This window comes from Barbus barbus, assembly GCF_936440315.1.
Source record: "Barbus barbus genome assembly, chromosome: 42".
NCBI lineage: Eukaryota > Metazoa > Chordata > Actinopteri > Cypriniformes > Cyprinidae > Barbus > Barbus barbus.
In genome coordinates, this window is record NC_136720.1 from 24,497,711 (window position 1) to 24,523,950 (window position 26,240).

At 38.6% G+C, this 26,240-nt stretch overlaps 1 protein-coding gene across 13 annotated transcripts in view; it reads left to right on the forward strand.

Moving 5' to 3' along the window:
* Positions 1-313: 313 nt before the first annotated feature.
* Positions 314-26,240, forward strand: part of LOC306861242 (pleckstrin homology domain-containing family A member 5-like) — a 169,892-nt gene continuing 143,965 nt past the window's right edge. For 12 of the 13 annotated variants that reach the window (XM_079403405.1, XM_079403406.1, XM_079403408.1 and 9 more), the window contains exons 1-3: positions 314-467; positions 572-648; positions 1,123-1,180. In XM_079403405.1, coding sequence (XP_079259531.1) covers positions 376-467; positions 572-648; positions 1,123-1,180 — 227 coding nt within the window. In that variant the 5' untranslated portion in view covers positions 314-375. The remainder of the gene's footprint in view (positions 468-571; positions 649-1,122; positions 1,181-26,240) is intronic. The other variant, XR_013783456.1, reaches the window with a different exon arrangement.

Genomic DNA, 26,240 nt, shown 5'->3' on the forward strand with positions numbered 1-26,240 from the left:
TTTATTTATTTATTTATTGTTAACCTAACTTTATTTTGATAGTTGCATTTAATATTCACAAGAAATTACAGAATAAGCTTTGAGAGCTTTTATTAAAAAAAAAAAAAATCTTCGTAAGGTAAAAACCCAAAACTTTTGAATTGTTTATCATTGACAATAAAATCAATCTTTATTATATTCTGTGAGCACAAAACACAAATAAAGGAATGTCATTTAAATACGAAATAAATAAATCGCGTCATTGGTCCGCGCGTACGCCCCGCCCCCCAGAGGCGCTTCTCCAGCCTGCGCCCTGGACACCGTTGCTAAGGAATCCCGAGTACGCGCGAGTGGGTCGGAGGCGCGCAGCTCGAGCGCTGCTCTCAGTGCTCAGACATGGCGGCGGACCTGAACCCAGAGTGGCTGTCTTGCCTGCCTTCCTCATGGAGTTACGGCGTGACCTGCGACGGACGCGTCTTCTATATCAAGTAAATATCAGCGGGATGGAAAGTTTGCGCTCGGTTCGACTCGAATGCCTCTCGTCGGTTGTTTTTTCACCTTTTCTTCCCCCTTCTTTTTTCTCACCCAACAGTGAAGAAGCGAAGAGCACAACCTGGCTGCATCCAGGAACGGGAGAAGCCGTCATTACAGGGCACAGAAAAACTCCAGGTAAGAGGCTTTTAACGGGGGAAAAAATCCGCATGAGGAGAAACGCAATCAATGCAGCTGTGGCAGAACGCGACGCGCGCGATGTCATTGCGCTCGCGTCGCGTCGCGTTGCCTTGCGTTGCGTTGCATGCAACACACCTGCGCTCACGTTTCTAAAAGGTTGCATGGTCTTTTTGGCTTTTGATTGACAGCTGTCATTGCTGCTGCACTCGTCGGGAGATGCTTTGCATTCCTCAAAACACTCTATTTTAAAACTTCCACAGTTGCGTTATGAAAGCCCTAGCAGTTTTTGTCACCGTTAAGAGACAAAACAACAGTATGAGACATGTTGATCTGCAGTATAGGGATGCGAGCAGTGCTTGTGGGCATTGAACAGCACTGCAGATCACTGGCACGATGAGAGATGTGCAGCCAGTCACTCTAGAAGATGTTTTTTGCATGCAAAGCTCATTGTCCTCCTGTCTCCTTTTTCAGATTTACCCACCGGATGGGAAGAAGGATATACGTTCGAAGGAGCCCGCTGCTTTATCAAGTGAGTTGGAGGTTCGGCTCCTGGCGGAAGGAGGATATTTCGCTCTCGCCTGCTTGTTTGACAGCAGCAGTGATTTCAGATCGCCGCCCCCTCACACACACACACTCACACACTCACACTCACACACTCATGCCATATCGTTTCCATAAATGCTTCTGCTCTCGCACTGAAGGCACACATGAGTCGTTAGAGCTCTTTCCCACCCCTGTTTACGAAAAAAAGTAATTACCGTGATGGTGACGGAGGGTTTGACAGGAACCGTGTGATTCAAAGCTCTGTTGGCTGAACAGGCTCGACTTGTTGGTTTCCACCGAGTGAATCATGTTAACCCTTGTTTGTACATCTCTAGTGTAGTTTAAGACAAATCTGTTGCGCCCTTCATGTGGCTTTCATTCATTTAGCTGGACTTGGTTTGCTTATTTGGGTGCGGAGAGGAGCTGATTGATATTTTTAGACTCTAACAGGCTTTTTAAATGGATGAATACGCCCTTTTCATGCTATTTTAATCAGTAAATGAGTTTGGATATTTTATATATATTGGATATTTTGAGATTATTTGCATGGATGGTTTGCATATGATCAGATTAATACCTTCCGCTTGTGCCATTTACAACATTTTTAATGGATTTTGAATTTGAATAGTGTGTAAAATAAGTGTTCATTTCAGTTGATTTTAAGGATCATCTTGAGGTTATTTGCAGAAATAATTAGCATTTTATCAGATTAATACCTCAATTTGTGCCAGTTCCGAAATCTTTGTTGTTTTTCAGTAAATAAGTGCTAATTTTGGTTGATTATGGTGACATTTAGCCAGTTTGGGATTATTTACATCAATAATTTTTACATTATCAGACTAATTACTTCAACTTGTGGTTTTTGAGTAAATAGTTTGTGAAATAAGTGTTAATTTCATCTGTTTTTTGTATGCTTGTATTTGCGGCCATATCATTTTAATGTCCAAACATGCATTAATATGCATCCTTAGCATCAGTCATTCTGTATTGGTTGCCAGGTTTGATTGAAATGTTTATCATTACAAAAATTGCTTGATTTTTCTTTGTCAATTGTGCCTTATCATGACCAAAACAATATTATTAGAATATTATCTTGAATTATCGGTAGCGGGATCATGCAAATCATTTCATTTTGTCATCATTTGTTTGATTTATTGTGAAAAAAAAAAAAAAAGTAGTGTCATGAATCATTGACTTTTGAACCTCCACCCTAAAGCTTTGAGTTGCATTTTAGAATTGCAACTCATTGTGTCATCTTTTGTGACTAAAGTCAGTCTGCAGTCAATAGAAGTAGGGTTGTTACAGATGCTGGTATTTTGAACTCTCTATTTAACAGTGATGATATTTTGACCATTATACTGAGAAAAATCAGGCTAATTCTGCTTTAAATTAGTCAGTTTAATTGGCTCCTATGTTCTTTTTGGGTAAAATTTGTATGCATGATGTGTGCTTTGTAGTTTTTGTTCCAAACCTATTCCAGAGCTGAACTCTGAGGCTATTTTGACACAAGGATTCGAGCTAAAACTCAGGAGATGCATCTCATCACGTTAGGATTGACAGCTCAACCCTTTCTGGATGTCTGAGGGCATGTGGATGCTGTCTGTTTGGGACACATCAGCGAACGACGATCTAACTGCAATCTCAGCGCTGGACAGATGTAATGACTAGTCTTTTGCTCAAATTCATCTCTTTATCATCATCTCTGAGGATTATTGTTTACATACAGACTCCCTGGACTCCTTTACTGCTGGGCTGATTATACCTTGAGGCCCAGAACTGTTTGAAAAGAGACCATTTTCACTTCTAATGTTCCTTTGAATCTTCATATTGATCTAAGACGTGCAATACGAGAAACCCGGAAGGATGAGATCTTGGTGACCAATGTGGAGCCTGCTCATGTTACCGCAGCGGCAGATGGCGGCCGGCCAGAGATTAAGAGCGATATGGGCTCATTCATTATACTGGCACAAAGTCGCTCTGGGAGTCGTGAAGGAGCGACGCCCGGGAGCAGCAAGTGGCTTGTAGTATTTGATCCATTGGCTCAAGCCTGTCAGAATTCCTTAAAAAGCACTGCAGTGTGTGAGGAGGCTTTTTCTGTGTCACCCAGGAATAGCACGACTAGCCAGAGGACGCTCAGTGCAGGCTTTGCTGTGGCCGCCGTGTATTCGCAATGCTTTCTAGTCCCAAAAGAGAACAACAGCGAGCGCCCACATTTTTCCAGTCTGTTTTTTTCCACAAGGTCTTAAAAAAAATCTTTAATAAAGTAGTTCTTTAGGAAAACTAACTTAGGCTGCATTGCCTGGGGTATTAGAATCGATTGGCTTTCTAAAAATCCATTATTTAATTCTAAGTATGAAATAGAAGATATTTGTGAATACTTGGGGGAGGAAAAAAAAAAATTAACTGCAAATGAACTCTTCATATATATATATATATATATATATATATATATATATATTTTTTTTTTTTTTCTCAGAAATCACTTTTTTTTTTGGGCATTCCAGGTAATATCAATCAAACTGCAGTTGGGTTGTTTTAATTAAGTAATAATATATTAAATACAGGTAATTTACAAAATTAAAGTTAATTGAAAGTATGTATTTTTTTTACATATTAAAAGCTTGTTTTATAGCGCAAGCAGATAACTCCACACTCCATGTTTTAGAGTTTAAAACAAACACGTAATCTCCTCAGATGACAATGTAGATGCCTGATAAACGTTGTTGTGATCATAGATTATGGATGTGATTACGCACAATACACAGAGCTTTTCCTTCACCATTGTAACGCGCTGCTTTCGCAAAGATCCATGAAAACTTTTCAGCTTTTATTTTCCTTTTTCGCCCTGAAGAAGATATCACAGGTTCATCAAGTTCGTCGAAATTATCCATCCTCGATCGCTTTTAGTCAGCTTTGATGAAACTCCTCTCAGCTAGCACGTCTTTTCAAAGTGAAAGTAGCCTTGTCACCTGACCTGAATACAGAGCGCTGATTCGCTAAAATGGACTTATTGGCTTTTGTTCAAAAACAACAAGGGCGTTTGTCGGCTTCTGCAGTAAAATGTGAACTTGCGATGCCTTGAAAGTGGAAAATACAGGCTTTTATGACAAAACGTTTTTAGGCTTCATATCGCGCTATATGTGGAGAATAATGGCGTTTATCCGATAAAACCGATAACCGCCACTGAGTGCCGTACATTATTCTCCACAAATAGCGCGGTCTCAACCCTAAACACGTTTTGTCAAAAAAGCCTGTGTTGTCCACTTTCAAGGATTTATTTATTTATTTTGCATATATATATTTTTAAATAAAATTTAAATAGCAACAAAATGTAAAATTTTAATATGTAAAATAAATATATATCACTTTAATTTTATCTATTTAATTTTTAATTTTATCATATTCAATAATATTCAGATAATTCAGATATTTGAAAATATGCACATACATAAACAAACAAATAGTTATATTCTGGGTTTAAAGAGATTAAATTATATAATTTGCATTTATTTTAATTTAGTGGCTGATCACCTGATGCAAAAAGTCTGATTGGTGAATCTCTTTTCTGGATTAATATCTTTTTTGTAATTCTGCACCTGAATATATATATATATATATATATATATATATATATATATATATATATACATATTTTTTTTTTTTAAATCACATCGACTTGTGGCTTCATTGTTTGCATTATCACTAAATATTTCTCTATGGACACAATGAATGGGATTTTTACTTCCGGAGCTCTACCAACGAACCCTTTTTCTTTCTCCTGTGCTCTTTGAAAAGGAAGATGACGAATAATTGAGATGGTGAAGCAGATGACCTGTGGTCTGCATCTGGAGCGGTGTGTGAAGCAGAGGTTGTGCTGGCCGTCGCAGCGATTGAAAGGCTGCTGTTTTTGTGTGGCTAGCTGAAGACGGCTTCTCTTTTTTCTGCTTTTGCAGCATCTTGGGAATGCTGCAAAATAAACAGCTCATGAAGACACTCATGTTGGTTATTAGTTTCCGCCTATTGCCTAAGAGGCCGCAGATTGGGCAGCGCGACAAGAGGCGGAGGATGAGCTCCCTCTTCATGTCTCGCTCATGCCTTGTGTTGCAAATTAAAGGGGGAATGCGGTGAAATAACACGCACTCCAAAGAGCGGCAGAGGTTACTCTCAACGAGAGTGCATCTGCATCTGACTGGATGGAATAACCTTTTATGTGATGTTATTTAAGTGTACTTGTTTTAGAGATGCAATCTGACTTTTTTTGTGGGGCGTTTCTGACTGGAGTGGGAAATAAATGGAGCGATGTGTGGAGAGAGGGGAAAGTTGCAAAGGTCACTTATTCAACTGTGGCGTGCTCTTTCCGAATGTGCTGTTTTGTGTTTGTGTGTGTGCATCTGTTTGTGTTGTGTAAATGTTAGATGGGTCTTAGCAACACTGGCTTAACCACTGACCGTCTGTTTGTTTGAACAATGGCAGACGAAAATACTTTTGTTTAGTGTCCCTATAGGGATTGGAATGGCTTGACATTGAACCTTTTCACACATAGGTTTAGAATGTTCAAACTGATTGTTTTAGGCCCCGTTTACACGGTTACACCAATCGTTTACGCTACTCTGCCGTTTTCAAGGTCGAAAATGGAGACTTTTGAAAATGATGGCCTGGCTGCCCCCAATCGCTCTGCGTATCCTTGACGACCGTGTAAACAATAACATCATTCACATTGTTGTACCCATAGATATTTATAGGTAGATTTCCTATTATTTAGATGGCGGACGCATCTGCGTGCTTGGAGCGGTCGAATGGGGAATCTACCCATAAATCATGTTGTACCAGCATGAAGGGTCACGTGACATGCGTTTTCAGTTGTACAGTGTAGATGGAGATCACGCCAGTGTAGACGCACTAGTGTAAACGGGGGCCTAAATGTCAACATTTTTAGAATGTACAAAATTCCATTTCCATGGCGATGCATCAAGCTTGTCACATGGGCTGCGTCCGAAATCGCATACTTCCCTACTATATAGTATGCGAATAACAGTATGCGAGGCGAGTAGTATGTCCGAATTCATAGTATTCGAAAAACAGTAGGCGAGAATTACCCGGATGACCTACTACTTCGGCCCGAATTCTGTAGTAGGCATACGATGGACACTTTAATATCCCATGAGGCCACGGGAGAGGAGGCGTCATATTCGAAAAACGGCAGAAAACGACGACGCGGCTGTTTTCAAGTGCAAGTACCTCAGGGAAAAACGTTGTTTATTGTGGTTAAATTGCACTTGTTTAAAATAATCAAAGTAAACGGCTGACTTATTAAAGTTTAAACGTTGTAAATCGATGAGATGACTTCATGAACATGGCGGGTGTAGTACGTCCGAATTCCATTCATACTACCCTCATTCATACTATATAGAACGTACTTTTTTAACGGTCGAGAAGTACGTTTGAATTCAAATGTAGTACCTACACAAGTAGTATGCGATTTCGGACGCAGCCATGCTGTCACAGTTGGGGTTTGGAAGTAAAAATCCCATTCATCTTCTCCATGGAGGAATTGATTTTTAACAATAAATTAAAAGCTAAACACAGACCTACTGGAAGCTAAAAGGTTAATTAATAGTAATATAATAGTAAATGGTTAATACTATTAACTCGCTTCATTTAAAATAATTTCTATTTAATTGTTTAACAGTTGAATTCCTTGTGAAAAACTACATTAACCATGAACATTACTAAAAAAAACGGCTTATGCCAAAAGAACCACCCACTCCCAATAAACACTGCGAATGGCGTAATCGAGCCAGTCAAACTACTTAAATAGTTATATCTATATCCATCTTTTGAAATGAATGTAAACACATTGTTTTCTACTGTATTTAGTTATTTTTTCCAACATCTTTATATTTCTCCATTGTTTTTATTTTTTTGAATTTTATTTACAAATCGTCAGGGAATTGTAGTTCTCTCTCTCTCTCATTAAAGCCTTTAATTCGTCTTTTTGTTTGATTATTTTCCCCAAATAGTCAAATTCATATTCAAGTTTTTTTTTTTATCCCTATGGGAAAAAATTGAACAGGCGTCCTGAACCTAATTATACAAGGCGTCTGTAAGATTTACTGGTTAAATAGTGATTTAGCAATCTGACTGTAACTGTTATAAACTGTAGGTTTTGGTGGATGTGATTGAAAAGTGAACAAAAGGAAGTCATGGACAGTATCCAATCAAAACATCCCTCATTCCGCTGCAGGTGTTTCCACCTCGGCAGGGATGCTGTTGAATGAAATGCCTCTAATGGTCCTCACATGTTTAGCCGTGTGTGTGTCACTCGCCGTTGCTGTGTGAGCGTTTCCTCATTTCCAGAGCAGCAGTAACGCGAGATGCTGTGGTTTTAGGACAGTTAAGTGGGTCGATGGAAGGGTGGAGTGGGTCCACAGTGATGAAAAGCTTCCTAATGCTTCCTATGAATGTCGAATCATGTGAGGCCCGCTTCCCTCTCTCGCTTTCTCTCGCTTTTGCTCTCGTTCGGTCGTTCTGAGAGCCATGGGGCGAGTAGAAATGGTGTGAAAGGGTAAACGACGCTCAAGTGATTCCAGTGCAAAATAACAGAATTTGGCTTTGACTGCATATAAACTAATATATTGGATAAAGCAACTCCTTTTGGATTGAAATGGTGTTGGTGCTTGTCTCAGAATTGGCTCTCATTTCGACAGACTTGTGGGTTGAGAGATAATGTCGCTATGTTTCTACATAACATGGTGGTTCATTGCAGTCTTTGAGTTTTAATTGTAGTAAACATGTTTTAATTTCTAATTTGATTTAATTCTCTTAATGCCATCCAAACTGGCTTTGATTCAACGCTTGGAATTTATTTAAAAGTTACACTTAAAATAAATAAACCAGGTGAAGTTGTTTTGCAGCTTATTTATCTGAATGGCGCCAAGTTGTGCTTTTCCAGTCTCGACGGCTTTTGTTGATTATAACTGGAGTGATCTGTTTAATATTGTATTATCAGTCTCGTGATGTTTTGCTTTTTTTTTTTTTTTCTTGGTTTGCAACCAGTTTACAAAATTGGCCATTGCCGAGCCAATTTTTCCAGTCCAGAAATGTCTTTAATTCGTTGGAAACTAGTGATGCTCTAAAATGAATTTGGCTGAAACCGAAAAATGTTTTCTGTCAGGCAATTCTGTTAATGTTATATAATATATTTTAGTGATTACACTTTATCTATTTACTGTGACTCATCTGTAATGAGATGTAGATCAATTTTAACAAGCTGTAGTTTGATAAATATGAAAAAAGTATAATTCCATACACCTTGCTTTTTCTCTGTTGAAGTTTATGCAGTATTTTCAGCCAGGTGTTATGGTCTGTCTCCTCTAGTTTTTAGCTGGAAATTTTCTCACATAACCAGTTTGTTTAAGACATTAGTCACTGAGGAGCTAACCTTTCTGGCCCAGAAACTAATGATGCATCAAAAAAACAAATTCTGCTAATGGCATAATAGTAGACTCTGAAATGAGATATTGACATGATATTGACAATTTTTAACAAGCTGTTATATAATAAATATGCTAATATATATAAAAAAAAATATAATTGTGTTGTTAAAAACAACAATTTCACATGCATGCTGCTTTTTCTCCATTTTTGTGTTACGCAATATTTTCAACAAAATGCTATGATGTGTTTTCTGTAGTTTTGTCCACAAAATTTGTACTTGTTATGCACCGAAATCAAACATTATGGCTGAAACTGAAAGATTAGCTTTATTTTATATTGCACTTAACATACACCAATTAGTGTGACTGTACATGAGATGTTGACATTTTTTAACAAGCTGTCATGTGGTAAACATGATTATATGATAAAACTTGAATAGCTTCACATGCATGCTGCTTTTTCTCCAAGCTAAAATATCTGTTATGCAATACAAGTGTTTTAGTCCATTTTTTTCTTGCTTTTTTGATGCATCCCACTTGTAAACGTTTGGAACACAAGCTTTATGATTGGTCACCAGAACCATCCATCGGGTAACCAGAAAACTCATTCTTGGTAAAAGTTACATTAAAGATCAACATTAAAGAACCCAATGTCCAATTCAGTTCCTCCCAGTTTTGTAAGAAGGCCCTTGGGTTGTAGCATTTAGCTTGGTGATGGCACCATTCCAGATGCCAGTAGATGGGTTACTCAGCTGTTAGACACTTAATATCGGCTTTGGATGATTTGTATGAGTGGGCTGCTAAATGAATGGGTAGATGGCAGCTTAGGAGATGATGGAGTGCTCATTAATTCATAGTCAGCGTCCGGATGCTCTCTGTAGCCTTAGATTTTGCTGACACAAAGCCATGATTCATATCTCAGATGGGGTCAGGATAGACGTTTAAATGGATGGATCAGCGCTTCTCCAACTTGGGCGACCAAGCGTGGCTTTCTGGGTCAGCCCACCGGCTATGCGGCACAACCGGGCCACATGTTTCTCTGAGATTTTAACAATACGCCAGCGGCAATTGTTCGCTCATGGTACTCATTAGTCAACAAAAACATGGCTCAGGTCTCGCGCTCAGTGTGCGCATTGTGCCACCGGTGCCTGGCTTGTTGTTAGTGCTTGACTGTGATTGAGCAGGTGATGCAAACGTTTTCCCAGCGTTTCCTCGCCGCATGCGGCCTCTTTCTGCAGCACAACCCGTTTTATCTCGCTCTCCTTCTCAGTGCGTCCTGTGGCGTGATTCAATAGCACCGGCCGCCCGTCCTTCTCCTGATGGCTACGCCAATAGATTAACTTATCCACCGTTTTGACAACACTGTCATTTGTCTAGGCAATTCACCACTGCTTCGGGTTTTTTCCCTTTAGGCAAGATGCTACAGGCGAAAACATTGGTCAATTTTGAGATTTTGCTTCCATAACATCCTTAGGCTAGTGTAAAGAAAGTATTTAAAATACACATTGAAGTGTTTATCATTGCACTTTATCTGTTTGCATCTGTACATTTCAGTTACAGTAGAAAGTTTTCTTAAAACGAGTTTTCATCTCCACTTCAACAGCACTTACATGCACCACACTTAACAGTTTTATTCCTCAGACTTATTTTCTGGAGCGTGTGAAATTTTTTTATTAGATTCCATTTATTAAACAACATTTCTGAAAACATGTAATGCAAAAATTTTATGTCTTAACCGTCTGGTCCTGTTTGGACATTTTTGACTGGAATTTTAGTTTTTTTTTTTTACTTCATCTGAAAGGTAGGGAACTTGGTAAAGGTTTTGGCACTTGCTGGGAACCCCCCCCCCCCCCCCCACACACACACACACGCAACAAAAAAGGTTCTTTTTTTCAACCTCAAATTTTCAACCTCAAACACAGCTTGTTTGGATTTTTGCCTTTTGATTTTTCACGCAGTTTTGGTGCAAGACATGTTTTGGAAAATATATATTTCATATAAAATAAATATTATAATAGTATTTTTGCATTTATCCTTATAATAAACTTCTAAAACTATATAATTTTTGTAGTTTCACTTTCACTTTTTTACTTCAGCAATAATCTACCAAGTGTCTTCAAAAAGTTTAACTTGGATATTTCATTTTCAGGTCTATACTCAAAAAGGTAACACATGTATTGTAACTATCCATAAGTATAATTTAGTACCATAAAACATTTTTTAAATAAAAATATTTTCAACTAAAATATAATACATTCATTTCACATTGACCACCATGCAAGCAGTTAATATGCTGTGATTAACTGGGTAAGTGTGGTTATCTATTTTACCCTATTCACTCTCGTTGCCACTCCTCGATCCTGCTTGTTCACATCATTCCTGATGTCATTGGACTCTACACTCCCAGACTGTGATCGCATTAAGCAAATACACATCAAATAGCTGCTGCTTTTGTACCGATGCATGAATGAGGGGTTTTGAATGTTAGTTTAGTGCCTTGCCACAAAACACAAAGGTTGAGTTTGTTTTAACTCTGATTTTGCCAGCGGTTCTTTTGGAAGATCTTCCTGCACTTCTGATGTAGATCTTTGTTATTGTTTTAGTTGCATGTTTCTATACAGGTGTGCAATAGATTTGTATAATTGAAGAAAATTAGAGATGGTAGATGCATCCGACAACTGTTCAGTGGGGGTACGTTGAAAGGGAGACTCAATTCTCAAACAACTGAGAAGTGCTGCTGCTTTGAGTGTTTCTGTTGCATGCTAATAGGCATTTAAAGCAGCACCGCTACGACCGCTTGTGTACAAAACACCACCTTCAACAATGCATTTGTCGTGCTTCAGGTCGCCTGCTGCGATCAATGTCCCCGTGATTATGCAGAATCTGCAGGTTTATTAGCGAGGTGTTGGGAGGAAATTAAAGGCCAGTATTTTTCTTGAGTCTGGTGCTGTTTCTTCACGGGGTGTGACTCATTTCCAAGCGAGTTTGCAGAAAGAAAGGCTTAATAAACTGCTGGATGTTGGCAACTACTTATTTTGTAGTAAGTCCAGGCATAAGTGTTTTTGTATTGTTATGTAGAGGAATTTCTCTTACATGTGGACTTTGATAGCTTTGTGCAATAAAAGTTTATAGGCTAGTTATTTAGCCTGGTTATTTTTATTTATTTTTGGTTAGATCTCCTTTGAAGGGCTGGTAGAAGTGACAGCTTAGTTATGGCTTCCCAATGTTCATTTTTTTTTGGGGGGGATTTTTGTCTTGACTGATATTAATCAATATTTTGTCATTTCATATTTACTAATTTTAGTCAATTTAATCTGGTTAAAATGGCATCTAAAGTTAGTCAACAAAAATAGTGTTTTAGTTGATGAAAAGGAGCAAAATATGCAAATGTATTTATGAAAATATTGGTAACACTTTCCTTAAAGCCTTTATGTATAATACATTATAAAGGTGTTTTATAATCTAGGTTGTAATGCATTGTAATTTTTCACAAGTAATTGTAACCAAAGATAAAATGCATTATAATATGTGAGGTTTGTTTGTCATGTTTTAATGCATAATACAAAATACATAAATGAGTATAATTGTGACTGCATTATAACTGTGGTTAGTATTCATGAGATAATATAATGCATTATAAGGTGCATTACAAGACACAATTAATGCATTAAAAATACATTTATAATGCATTATATTTCAAGCCTTTAAGCAAAGTGTTACCAAATATTCATATTTATTTTTCATATTTATATTTATGGTTTAATGTCAGGCATTATTCATTTTCTTTGGATTATTCTGGACAAAAATGTTGGAAAACTATCTTGAGGCATTAATTGTGTTGTCAACAGTATGCTTTAAGTAAAATTATTTAATTATGTCATCATTATTGTTTATGGAATCAAGAAATGTGACAAGAAATGACTAAATTAACACTAGGACATCCTTTACACAGTGTAGTAGCCACTCAGATGATCCACTGACAAGATGTTTATGATATAAATAAGCAGATTGATAGCCGTAGTCAAATAATATGTGATCCCTATAAATGCAGAAACGCATCCCTAAATGTTTCTCTCTTGCAGTATCGTAATGTCTTTTAGTAACGTCCTGTAGTATGTCCAGCCGTATAATTGGCTGTTTCCTCCATTCGTCTGTTTGTGTGTTAGCGGCTGTAATCTGTGTAGAGTATCGCAAATGATGGAGGGCTGCAGCGTTTGGGTTTTGGGAGTCCCAGTACTTTTTACTAGTCTCTTCACATCTTCTCTCTTCATCAAGCCGGTCTGTCATGACATTCCCATTTTGTTGTCTTTGAGCCGTGATAAGAGCACACTCGCTGATGCTGACGGCTGAAATGTGCTGTCTGATGGCTGTTATCAGATCCGTGAGGAAAGGCTGAGGAGAAAATGGAACAGCTACCATGATATTGAACAGATTCAAGGTGTTTTTGATTTGTTTTTATTAGTGTGAAGGCTAGAATTAAAACTATAGCATGTTTAGTAGGTGTTGTGATTCTTGCAATATTCCTTCCATCTATCCATCCTTTTTTTTATCTTATTCATTTATTGTATTCTTTTTCATTTAAAGGGGTCATATGATGCGATTTCAAGTTTTCCTTTCTCTTTGGAGTGTTACAAGCTGTTTGTGCATAGATAAGATCCCTGAAGTTGCAAAGACTAAAGTCTCAAAACCAAAGAGATATTCTTTAAGTTAAGACTTGTCCACGCCCCCCTAACACGGCTCATTCAAACACGCCCCCACATGTCTACGTCACGATGTGGGGAGATTTTCATAACACCGCCCAAACGTATACGCAAAGAAAGAGGGCGAGATTTTTATTCTGGCTGTAGTAGTGTCGCTGCCGCCGGCGCCATGTCCTGGAGACGCTGTGTTTCGTTGTGAAAGTACTTTGTTTGGGCTTCCAAAAGAGGACACAACTAGAAATCAGTGGTTAAGTTGTATTTACAACACTGTTCCAGAACAGTTCAACCCAAATGTTCGAGTGTGGGTAGCACATTTTACGGAGGACTATTTCCTGAACCTGGCAGGAGAGTAGCCTACAATGCTGGCTTGCTCAAAGACTGTTTCTATAAAGTCGGGCAATTCCAACTTTGCAAGGACAGTCTGACGCTTCTGAATCACAGCCTGTTAGTACGTTTCTGCTACTGACGATTTGAGTTGTGTAGAGTAGCTCTTGTTGTTTGTCATTTCCACAAATGCAGACATGGTAATGTTTACATCGCGCCACGTAAAAAGACAGTATAAGTCATTATAATCAGTAATTATGTCCCCACTGGATGCAACAAATGCTTCGTTTGTAATGAGTTTTATTGTTTTAATCTCGTCGGCGTTAGGAAACGCCATCACAATACGGTGAGGAGCGCAACATTTCCGTCACACGCTTGAGGTATTCGGCCAATCACAAGGCACTGGATAGCTGGCCAATCAGAGCACGCCTCGTCTCTCAGAACGATGAGCTTTGTGAAAATCGACACGTTTCAGAAAGGCGGGGTATAGAGGATTAACAATAATGTACAGTATGTGGAAATTTTTATTTTTTCACTTTAAACCACATAAACGCATTGCATTACACCAAATACACAAAATATTGTTCTTTTTTTTTAGCAACATCATATGACCCCTTTAAATTTTTGTTTATTTTAATTCTTTATTTTTGTCTTATTTTTCTTATATTTTTTTCTTTCATTTCTTTTAATTTTTTTTAGTTTATTGTATTTTCAGTATAATATCACTTATTATTTTTCTTTTTAAAAATATTTTCTTATTTTTCCTTATTTTCCTTATTTGTCTTTTCTTTCGTTTATCTTTTTATTTTGTTTATGTGTGCACTCATATAATTTTCTACTTTTAAATGAAAGATTTTACCAGTTGCCTACATTAACACAAAATGTATTATTTTTAGTAAGAATGGTATTAAAACCTTTTTTTATTTTGTTTTGCATTATAACATCTGTTGTATGTTAATCGTGCTGTAGCACACAATAGACCCATTTATTGTGCTGTGCTTTCCAAACTAAATTAGAATCATTGCTTTTGTCTGGCGCAGTGCATTTCTCTGTATTCCCTCTATTTATGTCCTCTGGCATTTTATTATACATTTGTAAACAGGCTTCTGAAAGCAGCAGAAGATAGCGTGCAAGGACATCCAATGACATAATTTAGTCGCTTAGCTAGTCGTTATTTCAACAACAGCTTTATTTTCAATAACAAGCATGATTTACAACCCGACCGGTGAGCATTCAGAGGTTATTCACACGCCTGTGTCTGTTTAAGCCAATAACCAGTTTCTAACAGGAAGGCATGGAAAGGTCAACCTGAACCAGTAGCGACATCATTAATCTAATTGACTCCGCAAAAGTATATTAATTTGCGCCTGATGCTTTTAATTTGTCTTTCCGAGCCTAAACCAAACAAATGTATCACATTAATCCTCATCACGGTCGGATCAGCGAGCGTCTCTCGTGAATTGTTGAACACTTCACAGATAGAACCAGACAATGGAGGCGGCTGACCTTGAGTGACCTCAGCGGATGCCACAGCCTCCCTCGGTCCACCAGTCCCACGGCTCTATCACCGGGACGTACAGAACATTTCACGCTATTCTGCTTAGACTCCGTCCCGAGAGAGATAAGAAAACTGTGAAAGGTGCATGAAAGGGCAGTGAGACTTGAGAGATACAGTATCAAGTCCAGCTCCGTCTCTCTTAGCCGCAGTGAAACATTCTTCATGGTGACTTAGTGTGGCGTCAAACTGGTGTAGAAGATGTTGCTTTTCTTTGAGAACTGTCCTCACAGCAATGCTTTTGTTGCAGGATATTGCAAATGTGGCATTAATCAGAATGGTTCACCCAAAAATGAAAATTCTGTCATTTATACACCATCATGGCACTTTTCTGTTTTTCTAGAACATAAAAGGTGTTTGAATGTTTAAATATGGCACGTTACGGCTGGTTTGAGATCAGTGGAGATCGATCACGAGAACTGTCACTTTTGATGTCAAACCTGTCATAGGAATCATATGACTGTGAAGCAATTTTATGACTTTGAAAGACTTGTAATATGGTGCATATGAGCTCTGTTTATAATGCTTTTAAGGTGCTTTTATTGTCGTTTTTGGAGCTCAACATCAATTCGTATTCACATTTGTTGTGTGGAAAAGAGAAGCCAGCACATTCTACACAATACTACCTTTTGCCTTTTACAAAAGATAGAAAATGTTACTGGTTTGGAGCCACATGAGGCTGAGTAAATAATGACAGTTTTCATTTTTCAGTGGTTGACTGTTCAATTTTCTATTCCATGTGTGTTTCCTGATTAAGGTCTGGGTCAATGAGAAAGTTTTGTCGGCTTTGTAGATTAATTTTTACACCTTGCAAACTTTAAAAGTTAGTTTTTCTGTGATGTAATCTAAATGATTTCAAATTTTGCTCATTTGTCATCAAGAATGTTATCTTGGTTTTGTCAAAAATTTAAAAAATTGCCTAAAAGTCATAGACAGCATCATTTGGCAAAGCATATAATGTTTTGAATTAAAACACAAATTGAAATTAATAATTTGTATATTTTCTTTTGTTTTGTAAAGAAAAATGGAAAGGAAAATATACTAATGGTATCAAGCAGACAAAAAAATAGTTAAAGTGTGTACAATTCCTTCTTTTTTAGTGTGGCTTGTAAAATCATTGCCAGGGCGAGTAAAAACAACTGGCTGAAAGAATCCTTATCATTAAGCCCTGCTGACGGAGTGTTTCTTGTGTGAGACCTTAAATGTGAATTTTGAATTGGGTAACATGTAAAACGATCCTCTTCAAAACATCTGTCTCACTTGGGTTGTGGTCTGGCGTAATTTACCGCCACTCCCAAGATAAGTTGGCCGCCCTCTGATCCAAAGGAAGTTGGGGTGGATGCCAAAAGAATCAGAGTAATGTGTTTCCTGTTCCTGATGTGTAGTGCGAGAGCTCTCACGATAACGGATGTCGTATTTCCAAACAATCTATATTCATGTTGCATGTATTTTCAGCTCTTTTTCTCTCATGCAGCCATTGAAACGGCTGCCAGCTGGCGCTTTAAAAAGGATGAAAATTAAATTTTTGCTCCCTTTTACAATGAACACGAAAGCACAGTTTTGGACGCCACCCAATCTTCTTGTATAAACCAATACGTGCGATCAGAGGATATTAACAGCGGCTGTGGTATCAAGAAGCATTGATCCAGGAGGCCCAATCGACAGCCAAACGGAAACTCTGCCACTGTTTATTCTAGTTCAACCCACAAATCAAGTCTGATTCCATGAAAACCTTGTTCGAAGACATTAGCATTCACCACATGCACACACTATCTCAAAGCATCTGGTTTATCTGCAGGTGAAATTGACTTTCTTCTTCTTGAGACGCCCAGCCAGGCCATGTTCACAGACCTGAGCTTTCTCGTCTCAGATTGGACGCCCTCCTGGTTTCCACAGGGACCCGAGGATCAGCTGTAATTAAGTACAATCTGTACATTGCTAGAGAGTGGAAATGCAGCCAAATTGTCTGAGAAGCACCTTGCCATTCCTTCCCATCTATTACCATTATGTGAGTCAGAGCAGACTGCATAAATGTCAGGATAATTGACTGTTGTGTCAAGCTGATGATGTAATCAGCTGTGAAATTTTAATCTGTCTAGTAAGCACTCCTGCATGGAGAGTCTTGCGAACACTACACCTTTCTCTGTTCCCTTTATGAGTGTCCTTGTTAAAGGGATAAATCACCCAAAAATGAAAATTTTGTCATTAATTACTCACCCTCATGTCGTTCCAAATCCATAAGACCTTCGTTCATCTTCGGAACACAAATTAAGATATTTTTTTAAGAAATTAGAGAGCTTTCTGACACGCAACTGACACGTTCAAGGCCCAGAAAGGTAGTGAGGACATCATTAAAATAGTCCATGTGACATCAGTGGTTCATCCTTAATTTTATAAAATTTTCGAGAATACTTTTTGTGTCCAAGAAAATAAAAATATCATCACGTGGACTCTTTTAAGGATGTCTTTTACTATCTTTCTTAGTCTTGAACATGGTATTTTTGTTGATGTCTATGCAGAGTGAGAAAGCTTCATCAAAAATATCTTAATTTGTCTTCTGAAGATGAACGAAGGTCTTACGGCTTTGGAATGACTTGAGGGAGAGTAGTTAATGACATAATTTTCATTTTTGGGTGAAGTATCCCTTTAACCCGTGAGTGAACCTGCTTGATGAGTTGAACCCCTACCCGCTCGTTCAATCGACAGCAAAGAATGGGATGAAACCCACGGCCATGGCAAAACAACACCAGCTCCAGGATCTTTTCCAGAGGACAACAAACCTCTCTGCCAGAACTCGCACATGACCTCACAGCGGAGTCATGTGCCTACCGCAGCGAAACAGCTGATGCAGACCGAGTCCGTTTTGGCTGGCTTTAATGTGAAGCACTTCCCTCCCACTTCCAGATTTCCAAATAGTCCCCTCTTCTAGTAATTCCCACCACTTCCTGTTTGGCACTCCATTCCCATCGGACTGCAATAACGAGAGAAGCCAACTGAGGCATATTTTTGGGTTCCTGCACATACAAGAGGATGCATTAGCTGTGATGCAGCTATCCATGTGAGACTCGTAAATTTCTCCGGAAGGCATTCTTCCAGCTCGGAGTACTAGATTTCATCCAATCAGTTGGCCTGCTCCAGAGAATCTGATTGTGTTTATTTTTGCCAGTGCTGAAGAACAGGCAAAGGATAGATGGGTAACGGAATATACTGCGAGGATTAGATGATCAGGGGATGTTGGCTGATTTATGGATTCATAATCCCAATGTTGGCAACAAGGTTTTTTAGCTTTGTATGGGAATTTTCTAAAGCGCTCTTGTGATGCTCTTAATCGCCAGTGTATCTGCTTCCACCAAAACCCAGAATTTCATAGGATTGTCGTCCTCTGCAGCTGAAAAGGCTGAGCGTGACCACTGTCACTGCATTCGTTGTTTTGAATCCAAAATGCATGCAAATGTTGCCATTCTCTAATCCGACAATAAAAACAGATCATCCAGCGCATCCCAAAAATTTGACCCTTTTTGCATACTTGAGAAACATGCAATCCTTCTACTTAAATTCAACGTATTCATCGGTAACTGAAGTAAACAGTAAAATCTTTTGATTCCAATCTTGAAGTGTTTTCCCAGAAAAAGGGACGTCCCATCGTAACGCCGCCTCTGAGTTTGACAAATGTGGCCACCCTAACATTAATCTCTCCTAGTAGATAATCCCATGCTTAATCCCGTTTTTGCAGTACTGTATGCAGAGGGTGGCATGATAGCACCATTTACTAATCCACATCCCTGGTTGTCCGACACTACGAGAGCTTTTGCATTCACAGGAGTGGTGTGGACACGACCCCGGTGCTAATATGAAGCAGATGTGCTGGTAAGGTGGTTTTGAGGCATGATGTTTTAATTGCATTGAGGTCTAGTAGATTACCGTGAGCTCAGCACGAATGTGCGCTGCATTTGCGGCAATCTCCTTTGGACGTTCTGTTAGGTTGATCGACGGCGACGTGGTCTTGTGTGGCCTCGCTTGTTTAAAATAAAATCTAAACTTGGTAGCTTGGTCTGTTGCCGATAGCTCAAATTCTTGACTCTAATGAAGTGTTCATGGCGAGTTGCTTCTCCTTTAAACTGGAGTAATGAGATTTGCTGAATTACTGTCTTAATCACGGACTGAATGGCAAATAGGGGAGGAGATGTTTATAATGATGTGATTTACAGCTCTTTCACAAACCCCCGTCTGTCTTTCCTAGCCCCCTTTTCCATTTACCCTCAACATTTTTTTCTGACTTGATTTAATTAGAATTTTCAGGCTACATGAATTACTGTCAGGTTGTGGTTGAACAGCAAATTAGAGGGAGTGTGCAAGATGCCTACATCTTTGATGAGCATGAGAAGCTTCAAGGTCATGCTAACATTTGACAGATCTCACTTGGAGCTGCTTGGTGTTTGCCAAGATGTTCTACATGGGTATTGCTTGGGCATTGCTAGTTGCTTATCCTTTAAAAATACTTGCTTATGAAATGTAATACTTAGTAATAGAGGTGCTTTTGTATCCTTAAACTAAACCATTCTTTTAGTAAGAGTACAGTAAGTTTCACAAACCTGAAATATACAAAACATGTCATTTTGAGGGAGATATCACTGAAAGTATAAATTGATTGATTAACCGACCTAAATTGAATTAAAAGAAATACAAATTCAATTTAGGTCGGTTAATCAATCAACTTCTCAAAATGACATGTTTTATATATTTCAGGTTTGTGAAACTTACTGTACTCTTACTAAAAGTGTCATTTTTTCAGAGTCATTTGTTCAGAAATCAGACTACTGTTATTGCTCTTGCTTGTTGTTTTTGCATGCAGCCTGCATTGACAAACGTGGTTCTTTTTATCCTACCAAATTCAGTTTGAACCTTAAGTAAAACATCTCTTCTTTCTCAGTGTAGATCTGGAGAAAAGTAGTGCAGGAAACTCTGTAAAACATAGTGAGCCATGACCTTGGCTGATTGTTAGATTATTTACGCAGCAAGTTGTGAAACCTAAACTACTTTTAAGCTAAGTTGGCTCTGGCTTATGCGTAAGTCTTAGACGTGCTGTGCATCGCCGTGTGAAGTTACTCTGATAAATTATGTTGAATACTGTCGCACGTACTCACCTGGAGGCTCTCTAGAGGTCTGTCAGATCTTCCTAACTTTTAATTTACCCCAAAACTTCCACACATACCCACAATCCCCCTGTTCATCCAGGGGATGACTCATTCTCCCCGTGGCACCATGCAATGACCTCACCTCCAGCGGAGAACATCATCAAAGAACGTGTATGGAACCCCAGTAATGATTCCCGCTTAAATATTTCACCACGTGCACTGCGCCGGCCTCATTAAAGCACATTAGATCTGTACCCAGCGCTGTCTCGCCTAGTCTTGCCAAGCGCTGCACTGCATATTAACATCGGGACTACAAAACACCCTTTACCCAAAAAGTTTTGCCAAGCAAGACCAGTTCCACCGTGACCACGCTGTCTCACGAAGCCAAAGGGGTCACGGTCTGGATTAGCATTTTTCTCTTTAGCCAAACAAGAAGAGGGGACACCGGTGGATAGAACACGTCATTTCTGTGTTAATCTGATCTGAGTCTCTCAGGTTTTCTATCCCACACTATGCGCTTATGTGATTACTTTAAAGGGCTGTAGCGTCAATGCACCAGCATGAAAAAGTTTTTCAGGAGTCACGGCAGTAGAAGCGGCGCAAATATAACGACACGTGAATAGTCCTGCCCACTCTAAAGCAGTATTAAACTGCAGTGGAAACGCAAACTGATCCGAACTGAGCCATGTAGAGCCGTTCTGAACCGTGCCGAGCCGAGTCGTACCACGCAGTGGAAAAGCACCATTTGTTTATTCTTTTGAGAGGTGATTTAATTATTTGCGGCTGGGAAACAGATGAAAAATTGACATGCTTGTGCAGCAGTTCTATGGATGTTTTGCCCTCCAAGTCTTCGAGCCGGTCACGTGACTGAAAACTATCAATAGACCTACCTAAAAAAAACCTGAAAATCACTGTTTATTTTATTTGTATCTTTACTCTATTGTATTATTTGTGCTGTTGCTTGTAGTTAGATTATTCTTATTTTCATTATTTTTATTTGACAGTATAGTTTTTCCCTAAACATACCGGATGTACCGAAACCGTGACTCTAAAACCGTGATACAAACCGAACCGTGAAAAAGTTGAAACGTTCCACCCCTAGTTTGTATTGATCCGTAAACTGTGTTCTGGCTCTGAGGTCCATTTGCCTTGCACCTTGTTAATCAGTATATGAAACAGCTAGTCTGCTTTTGCATATTCAAACACTTTGCAGTCACACAGGAAGAAGTCTGGATGAAATCTCAATCATTTCCTTTTTTTTTTTTTTTGAGTCTTTGCCTCACACCAGGCTTCTTTTGCCCTGTTAATAATTCACTTGCCAGTTTTTATAATCATCCTGCATAGTTAAATGCCTCTTAGAGACATTCAAGCATGGGTGTTGCTCTTAAAAGTGGGGTGGTACTTAATCAGGAATGGCTGTATGAATTTGTAAAACCAGTCTTGGGTAATAGGTGTCTACAGTTGTAATGTGGCTGGTGTGCGGTAAAGTGCGTTGCTGTAGTTGACTCATCTGTGAGTGGCAGGGTCAACAGCATGAGGTCTCTTTTGGTTCATTCATACGGGGCAGTCGTGGCCTAATGGATAGAGAGTCGGACTTGTAACCCGAAGGTCGTGGGTTCGAGTCTCAAATCCGGCAGGGATTGTAGGTGGGGGGAGTGAATAACCAACACTCTCTCCACCCTCAATACCACGACTGAGGTGAGACCCTAGAGCAAGGCACCGAACCCCCAACTGCTCCCCGGGCACCACAGCATTGGCTGCCCACTGCTCCAGGTGTATGATCACTACTGTGTGTACACTTGGATGGGTTAAATGCAGAGCACAAATTCAGAGTATGGGTCACCATACTTGGCCACACACCACTTCCCTTTAAGCTTTTAGGACAAGACATCTCTGTTATAGCAGAATAAACTTACTTTATTTGTTATTACAGTTATTATTATTATACATTGAATTGCCATAAGAATGTGCAGGTGGGGGTGATGAGTGACTATCTATGGGTGAGTCTTTGAATCATTTATCCAATAGATTTGTTCAAAAATACTGACACCGAATGATTCATTCATCCCTTTTGTTCATTAAGCACTGATTAATTCAAAATCAAATCAAGTAACTGTATTTGAGTGAATCAGTGAATCCTGAATGTACAAATTGGTTGTGTTTGTGTTAATCATTGAATCATTCATGATTCAATTCATGATATAGGAGTGAAACAAGTGACCGTTCGTAAGTTGATCACTGAATGATTTATTCAGCTCATTTGTTCATAAATACTGATTCATTCAAAATCAAATGAAGTTACTGTATTTATGGTTAAATAATTGATTCATTAATTCAACCATTTTTTTCCCATTTAGGAATGTAACGGTTGACTGTGTTTGAGTGAGTCATTGAATCATTCATACAACTAATTCATTCAACACCACCATTCATTCAGGAATTAATTAGTGAATCAATGAATGATTTATTCAGCTCATTTGTTCATAAAAACTGATTTGTTAAAAATGGAATCAAGTAACTGTATTTATGAGTGAACCATTGAATCCTTAATGAACAAATTGGTTGAATGAATGAAACAGTTGACTGTGTTTGGGTTAATCATTAAACAATTAATTCAACCAATTAGTTTACACCACCCTTCATTCAGAAATTAATTAGTGAATCTTCATAAGTGAATCACTCAGCTCATTTTTTAATTGAAAGCCGATTTGTTTAAAATTGAATCAAATGTATGTTTTTATGAGTGAGTCATTGATTCATTCACTCAACTGATTTGATCAACAGCAATGAGTCATTCATGAACAAATCAGGGGCAGTGTCAGTGATTGAATTCACTCAGAAAAATCACTCTCCTAATTTGTTCAACAGCATTCCGATTCATTCAGGAGTGAATCAAGTGACCATTTATAAGTGAATCATTAAATGATTCATTCAGCTCATTTGTTCATGATTTGAATTTTGAATAAATAAGTGCTCTGTATTTTTCAGTGAATCTTTGAATCATTCATTAAACCAGTTTGTTCAACACCACTAATTCATTCAGAAATTAAGTGTTTATGAGTGAATCACTGAATTGGGCAACTGTAGCTGGATTCAAAACAGCATGCTAGCTTTTTGAATACAGAAATATTGAGTTGTATGCTATTCCAGTTATTGAAGGTGCTGTGTCTCTACACATGCATCTTGTTGTTCGACAGCAGATCTTGCGGTTCCCAGACGATCTTCTGCTAATGCGCGGCTCAGCCCAGGACTGCCTTGCGCTAATGAGGTTACCTAACATGCTAAACCCATTTGGTGCGAGGTGATAAAAGCGGATAGAAAAGAGGATGAGCAGAGCACAGGAGCCGATGGACAACCTGGGCTTGGTTCGGGGCCAGAAATCCTCCCGCTGGGCGGTTTTTCACACAGCTGAGTGCTGAATCCGGCCCTGTTTGTGGATGAAGGCCCAGTCTGTTAGCAGAGTCAAGTCCGTGTCGTTAAATGCTCTCTGCAGGGTCAAATTTAACAGCATTTTACTTGTGAAATGCTTTTGGGGATCCTTAATGCATTTATATTTAACACGCTTTTAATTGCTTAAATGACAGCTAGCCACTTAGCCGCCCATTAAGCTGGAAATGTCGGTGTCAAACATGTCAGTTGCAATATATTTGATCATGGTGATGGAGATAAATAAACACATCTCTTAGTTTGTATCCACTGATGCAGTAAATCAAGGCACTCTAACCAGTTATTGTTTTGTTGCTTCAAAGTTTTGAACAATTTACAAATCGTTTTCACACACATACTGAAATTATCCATTTATTTTTCCATTTTATTATTATTATTATTAATTATAATAATGTCTGGGTTTGGCAAAAAGGTAAAGCCATAAATTCTGTACATAACAGGCTTTTGATATGAAATTAATGATGACAGGTGTTGTAAAAAGTTTCCTGAGTAGTTTAATGTGACCTTACATAAGGAGGAGGAAGGAAGGGGTGTTAATTTATTTATTTTAATAATAAAATCCACCCCTTAGGCATAATATTGGACGTAGTTGAAGAAAGACCTGTGTTTTTTTGCTTATTTGTGTTTATACGCTGCTCTGGATATGCATGCTTGATTTCTGGAAATGAGATCTGCTTGAAGAACTATGCAAACTAAGGAAAAGTTAATTACCTCTTACCAAAGCAGGAGTTATAATAGTCTGTGGAAACAGTCCCTGTTAGCTGATTTTTCCTGAAATGAGTCGAAAAGACATGAGCGTTCGTGGTGACAAAAATAATTGTGAAATCTCAGGCAGAAATGGAGCAGAGATAATTTTAGCGCTTAGCAACGTCACCTGACCACAGCGACTCTGGGGAGCTTATTACAGCGAAAGCGTAACACTTACAGATGATTGTCAGAAATACAAATAACAGAACAGAGCTGCGAACTGCAAGCTTAAACCTTCCAGAGCCGTTGCCAGCGGCTTGCATCTGACATTAGGCTTTTTAATGATACAGACTGCAGTGGAGTTCACTTACGATATCGAGGTTTCAATAGTCGACAGTAAAACTGTACAGTTCCCAGTATAAACTTGAATATCTCTGCATAATCAAACATGCTATCGAGCATTGCTTGCTTTTTAAAGCAACCAAAAAAAAGTTAAAGTGAGTGGGTTTCTCTTTTTCTTGTAGGTACCGTTGTGGTTAATATTGTTAATATTACTATTATTATTTGATTAGAATGGTATTGATGTTGAGAATAGTGTAAATTCACAGGTATTAATAATAATATTAATTATAATTATTTATTAATACTTTTTTTTCTTGTAGTTATTTTTCTATTGTTGTTATTCATTTAGTTCATTAGTTTTTACTCTGTTCTTTTATTATTTAAATTGTATTACTTATTTCAATATTCAGTTTAATATTTGTAACTTTTTCTTGTTTATTATTCAATTATTATTTAAATGTTATTATTTATTTAAATATTTAAACTTTTTATTTTCATACCGATACTTTTGATATCTGATTGCTGACGGCTCTTTCAAGTTCAAGCTCAGTTTCCTTTCCATTTTTCCCATTTTCTCTCTTCCTCCCACACACTGTCTGCCGCTCGTCTTCTCAGTCCTGGCCCGAACACATGGGGTTGTATATTTTGGCCCAGATTGTTTGTGATCGCTCCAGTCGTGTACGTCATTTGAGTGTCGCGGCGGGGAGCCGTAAAGCACAAGCAGCTCCTTCAGATGCACTCAATGAATACAGCGGCCAGTTTCAAACCAATAAAGCCTCTCGCATCCAAAGCGTCTTTGATTTCCAGCTCGTCGCAGCTAGATTGAGAAATTCCTCCTCTAATCTGCTTGTAACTTGATAAAGGCCAGCATTGATCTTTCGGACAGATTATAGGGGGAGTTGGTTTCTCGAGGGGCTTCGTTCTAATGATCTCATCAATGCGCTCTTTTATTGCGTCTGGTGCTGGAGTGTGTAGCGTTCGCATGCGTTTTCCCTCCAGGCTTTCTGTAGAAGTTTTGATGCCGTGTTTAATGAGTGGTGCGCTCATGCGTGTGGGTGAAGTTTAAAGCGTGTGTATCTTTATGCTGTAATAACCAGAGGCAATAACACCACAGATCCCCAGATTAAAAGCCTTTTAGACAGATCTGCATGTCGGATGATTTTAAAACTGCGAGCTCAACCTGTGGTCGGACCGCTGGGGCTGAATATCCACTCATTCACGGGCCAGTGGCGTCTCAAGCGCTCAAAACGTGCTTGCGGTTAAAGTAGCCCATGTTTATATCATTCATGCACCTTCCTGGTCTTATTGTGCACAATTTATCCATGCATTCAAATAAAATGTGGTGAATCAGAGATGTATGTAATGATTTAAAGTTGGCAAAGAGAATCAGTTCTAACAAGCAAGTTGTAAACAGTTTGCA